The following is a 6000-nucleotide window of genomic DNA, read 5'->3' on the forward strand; positions in this document are numbered from 1 at the left end:
GTGATCCCAATAAGTCATGCAATTTCTAAAGATTAGAGTTGATACTTTTCTCTCAGGTTCAAGAGATCATTTTCTCTCACAGGTGAACAATTGTTGCTTTTCAAACATACCAGAGTGTCAAAGGCAGGTGTAATTAGATTGGGGGCTGGAGAGGGAAAGGAAACCACAGAGAAAGGGAAGTTAGAGGCCTGATGTATAGTATTTCACAGTAAGTGAAACAGAAGCACATGTAAACAAGAGAGTATATATATCAGACCTACTGTAGATTCTAAGGTACTACTTATCAATATAACTCACAAGCATTCACCTCTAAGAGAGTTGGATCCTCAAAACTAATCACAAAGCTCACCTCTAAGTAGTCTCAATGGATAATTACCATCCTGCTGTGATTATTTTTAATACTTACTCAATAATACAGTACTCCCTGAGTTACCTAGCATTATTGAGAAATGAAAGTCAATGGTATGCTGACATAAATAGCAAGGAGCTTTGAAGCCAGAAAGACTAAGTTCAAATCTCAGCTTCATTACTCAAGAGCTGTATGACCTTGGGCAAGTTATTTAATCTTTGCCTCTATTTCTTCATCTCTAAAATCTCTAAAATTGGGTTAACAATATTAACTATGTTCAGGGGTTGATGTGATAAATAAATGAAATTATACCTGTACATGGCATCACAGTACTCAAATATATAAAGTTTTAAGAACATATCTTTTGAAAAAAGTGCCATTTGTTTAATTTAAACCATTCTGAATAGAAGTCTCAATACTTCAGTTAACTTTTGTTTCTTCTTAAGGCAAACAGACACAATTTAACTTTTCCTGTACTGTACAGGATCGTAATTATTAATACAAATTATAAGATTACGCATGACGACACATACAAAAAAGTTTCCACAAGCTTTCAATCAATCAATCAATTAATCAGTTTCTTTACAGACACTTTGAGAAAGACAGCACCTGACAAGACTTAAACTTTATAGCGATGTCTCCATGCTAATTATTTCCAAATGTAACAATTTTACAATTAAACAGTTGAAAATTTAAAAAACTGTACCCCTTTTACTATTCCTTATTCACAGAGATAACTTGTGCTTGCCTCCTGCAAGCCCCTTTCTCATTTTCTTAATGTGCTCATGCTAAGCAACTGTGAGCTAAGAAGCCAGATAACCATTTCAAGGCAGACTGATCTGGTGAAAAATATATGGGCTGTAGATTCAGACAGCTCTGGGTTTAAATCCCAGTTGTGCTACTTATTTTGTGACCTTGTTAAATTACTTAACTTCTCTAAGCTTCAATTTCCTCATCTTCAAAATGGGAATACTATTACCTATATTGAAAGGCTGTGGTAAAAGGCAAATGAAAATTTACGTAAAAATCTTACAGAATGCTTTCTAGTACCTGGCAATATAAGTCATCCTGTCAATGGTAATTATTATTATATAACTAATGCAAGATGTTGAAACTATAGTGAAGTTAAGAATAAAAAGAATTTCTTACTTGGAACATATGCTTTTAATGTGTGAAATTCCTTGGCACTATACTGGAGACACAAAGATGAAAAAGGATATAGTATCTATCCTCCAGAGGCTCACAGCCTTTAATTAAAGACAGACATATAAACAAAATCACAGCAATTTGATAAGTGAAACAGTAAAAGAGGCAGCACTCCATTTGAAGTCAAAATGCTTCTCTGGAAGAGATGATATTTAAGCTAAGAGGAAAAATAGCTCACCAGGTTGGGAGTTAGGGACTGAGGTGAGCTGACTTGGTCAAAGATGAAAGAGCACATGTGAAGATACACAAGTAAGAAACACCCTAGCAGGGTCTGGAGCAGAGAGCGTGTAGAGAGAGTTTAAAAAGGCAAGCATAGGCCAGATTTTCACGATCTAGTACGCCAAACCAAGGAGGAGTTGGCCCTTTTTTAAAATAAATAATGGGGAATCACAAAAGTGTAAGGGCAGTGAAGAAGGTTGGCTGAAAAAGATAAGATGCTCAGATTCGTATTAGAGAGAGATCCCTCCAGCTGAGATGTTCAAGTTGATCAGGAAAGAGGGGGGAACTACAGTCAAGGAAAATACAGTCCAGATGGTTAAGCAGCAGCAACTAATCTAAAGTAGTGATGATAAGAATGTAGAGTAAGGAATGGATGAGAGAGACTGAGAAAGGGAGTCCTGATAACACTCAGAAATTTGGGAAAATTCCCCAATTTCTAGTTTGGGCAAATGATTGGGTCATAATGTCATTAGTCAAAATGGGGACAAGAGAAATAGAAACAATTTTTGAGAAGAAAATGTGAGCTCAATTTGGAATTTATCTGAATGGCGCTATCCATTAGGCAGTCCGGAGCTCAAGTGAGGGCCGAATTAACTCCAATGGGAGAAATTAACATAAAGGCAGAAATGGAAGGCAAAAATAAGGCACCAAGAGGAATCATACAGATTGAAAATGGGTGAATATCTACTATTACTGCTCATGAATATCTTACTTTCTCTTGTTTTCCAATTGGACAAACTGCTTACGAAAGTGAGATGTTATTTTACTTTGCATGCTACTTTAAAACCATGAACGCTTTTCCACATAGGTCTGCTTAATATAAACATATGAGTTTTCTGAGCATTGCGTCCAAATTCTTCACTATTATGCCAGGCTGAGCAAAGTGCTGGGGGCCTGAAAGGTGCCCAAGAAAAATGGATGAATTAAGTAAATATGGTCTTTTGGTCAGTCAAGAAACCAATTTGTTTCAGATATTGTTTTAATGACACAGATGAATATTTAATATGGAGTAATCTTAAGTTTTTCTTTATATGCTGCTTTTTCCATTTAGGAACATAACAATTTTCAATGGTTTTGGAACTCTGAACTTATTTTTCAGAATTCAAGAAGTTACCCCAAACCAACAATTTATGCCTATCCATACTCCAGATTTCTGTATAGAAGTCAGAAGCAGATAGAAAAATACAATTATTGTTTTTTAAAATATTAATTTTAAAAAAGGGAAATACTAAAATGCTTCACCCACAGGTCCATTCTTAAATGTTAGCAATGTGAGAGATATTCACAGGAGTACTCAGAAGAGTATTTTTAAAGATTCTCACCCCTTAGAAGGAAAGCTACACAAGTCCAAATGTTTCTTTACGTACTTTCTTTGTACACACTCAGATAAATGCACATTACATAAACTTAGAGAATAATAATGTGTGCAAAAATTGGTGGATGAAAAAGGTAAATCAGTGAATAAGCAAGGAAGATAGAGGCTGAGCAGAAAAAACCATGTTATGAGGACCTGAAATGTGAAAAGGCACAATAAGGGAGCTCAGTCAGAAAAAAATGGAGTGCTAGTTTTTGGTTGTTTTGTTTTTTATTATTTTTCATTAACAAAGCAAAAGATATTTGAAGAGACTCAAGTTACCCAAGAAAAACTAAGAAAGGAAAAAGCTCAATGGTCTGTTCATAGAATTACTTTAGAGTCAAACCTTTTTGGATAAACCAGTTCTTAATACTTTCTTTTACTTTGCTTTGACTGTCTATCCTTCCCTCTCATGCACATCTTTTTTATTAATGACAGTAAGCAGTATGGTAGTAATAGGGAAAAAATCAAAATCAAACTGAATAGAATGACCTAATTTAAAAACTAACTGAAAATAAATTAATCCATTGGTATTGGCACATATTTTTACAAAAATGTTTTTGTGTGATTGAAAACTATGCATAATCTGCCTGGATGTGGACCTTGGGAATGTCCTGCTAGAAATCTTGATATCATAAATTTTCACAATTACAGTTTAGATTGTGAGAGACTGCATGGAGAAGTTAAGGAGTCTAAGTTTGGGAGTCAGCAGTTTAGTTCTGCCTTCATTTGTTCTCTCTATAACTTTGGATTTTTTTTTTTTCTCTTAAGTACCCTGCATCTCAGTAATCTTATCTGTAAAATGGGACTAATAAAAGGACTTACTTTACAAGACTCACAAGGATGATACTAAATAATATAACAGGAAGACACTATATAAACTTATTTTTATAGCTGCAAGCTCAGTACTTAAGAACTTTTCATATCTCAAGAATATCAAATAACCTAGGTTCCACCATTAACAGAAAAACAAAAGCCCACTCACTTCCAGAGTACTTCAGTGTCCCACCACTGGAACTATACCATGGACTGAAGTGTTCCAAGTAATTTCCTTCCTTTAATCTTAAGGGAAACATCCAAAAAGTCCGATTTCAGACTATGCGAAAAGTCTAAATTGTAATGGTACTAAACAGAGTAAAAACTATCAGTACCTTGCCTTGCACAATCCTGTAAGTTTTAAGAAACTCTGCTTCTGGTTACTTGTTTCTAACAGAACTCTGAAGCAAAAACATAGCAACATACCAGTGGTCATATCCTTTGAAGAACTAAAATCTGGATTGGCTTCTTACACTTTTAGAAGGTGAGCAAGATGCCCTCCCTGATCATGTCATAAAGCTATACTTTTTAGAAGCAAGATGTGCTCCATGCTTAGGTAATAAAGTCATACTTTTGTTTTGAAAGATTTCTTTTTAGATCACCATATTAAAATCACATGTAAGTTCTCTCCTAATTACACAATGAACAATTTCAGGGTCCAAAGGCAGGCCAGCTTGGAAATTTTAAGTTTACCACTTGATCACAACGTGGATTCACATCTGGGTTTAGGTTTGAGGTTAGCTTTCTTCATCATGATTCTACCCCCAAGAGTACTGTGACTAAACTGCCTTACTATTTATTACACATATAAGCATTTCTGATGGAATCAAGGAGAAAGACGGAGTAACCAAAGTTCACACACTTGTTTGGAAACTGCTCAGATAACTTAAAGACGCCCAGATGCTAAATGCCAACCTTACCACTGGAAGCAAAGAAGTTATTTGTTTTAGCGGGGGAGAGGGAAAAGGCCACACCCAAAGTTAAACGACTTCACAGTGAAGTGATACCAAGTTTCAGAATTTTAACTACTGCTATTTTCGGTACTCTTTTTCACGGTCAATGAATACTTTAAATTCATAACAGGCCCAAAGTTAAAGAAAACGTTCCTCTGACCCTAATCACTTGTTACTTCATTCAGTAGTGGGCAGGTCCAAGATGGAGAATTACCTCGTCCAGAAAAAGATTTAAGTGTAACTCTGGAGTAGAAAAGGGCCGAACTCAAGTCATCAGGGCTCGTAAGTGACTCTAAAAGAGCGGGTCACCACTCTCCCCTCCCCCAAGAGGTCGGGAAGGCAAGAGCCTGACTGTGTCACCACGGCAGTTACCTGACACAGAACGCGACCGCGTTGTGTGGACCCATCTTTCAGTTTGGACGCTCCCTGCCTCCCGGCTCTCTAGGTGCCGCCTCCACCCGGGAGGTCTCCCCCACCCCCGCCCCCGCCAGCCCAGCTCCCAGCAGCTTCCTCAGCCTCCCCTCCATCCCACCTCCGTGCTCTCGCGACTCCACTCATCCCCACGTACCTTGGCCACATAGTCTTTCACCTCATCCAGGTCTCCGTTTTTCAGGGCCCACATGAACTCCTTGTCGCACATTACTGCAGCGGGGCGGGCCGGCTAGCCAGGCAGAAAACGAGGAGGCGGTGGCAGCAGCAAGCGGATACCGCCGGGCGAGCGGGAGACAGGGCCGCGCGGAGCCGGAGCAAAGAGAAGGCGGGGTAGGCTGGCAGGCGAGCGAGGCAGTTGGCCGCGGCGACCGTTAGGGCGGGAGAAAGAAAGTTTTTTGCGGCCACCGGGCCCAGCTGAGAAGGTTCCGCCTGGCCGAAGAGAAGCTGGAGCGCTTGCACTTCCGGTTCACTCCCCGCTAGGGCCCTCCCCCAACTTCCTCTTCCTCTTCCCGTCGGCGGAACGCCCCGCTCGGGACCCCGCCCCGACGGCCCGCGGCCGAGCGCCCCGCGTGCGCAGGCGCAGTGGCTGGGACGGCTGGCGGAGATTGCTGGGGGAGGAGTGGGCGGGTCTGGGAGGCCAAACAAGGGGGTCGGAGGTCAGGAAGGGCAGA

At 39.7% G+C, this 6000-nt stretch overlaps 1 protein-coding gene across 2 annotated transcripts in view; it reads right to left on the reverse strand.

The window, feature by feature from the left end:
- Positions 1–5793, reverse strand: part of MTPN (myotrophin) — a 61914-nt gene extending 56121 nt beyond the window's left edge. Inside the window, exon 1 of one of the 2 annotated variants that reach the window (XM_019950718.2) lies at positions 5466–5787. In XM_019950718.2, coding sequence (XP_019806277.1) covers positions 5466–5537 — 72 coding nt within the window. In that variant the 5' untranslated portion in view covers positions 5538–5787. Of the gene's footprint in view, positions 1–5465 lie in introns of both variants that reach the window. The other variant, XM_019950789.3, reaches the window with a different exon arrangement.
- Between the last annotated feature and the right edge of the window lie 207 nt (positions 5794–6000).

Source organism: Tursiops truncatus, chromosome 9, assembly GCF_011762595.2.
Source record: "Tursiops truncatus isolate mTurTru1 chromosome 9, mTurTru1.mat.Y, whole genome shotgun sequence".
NCBI classification, from domain to species: domain Eukaryota; kingdom Metazoa; phylum Chordata; class Mammalia; order Artiodactyla; family Delphinidae; genus Tursiops; species Tursiops truncatus.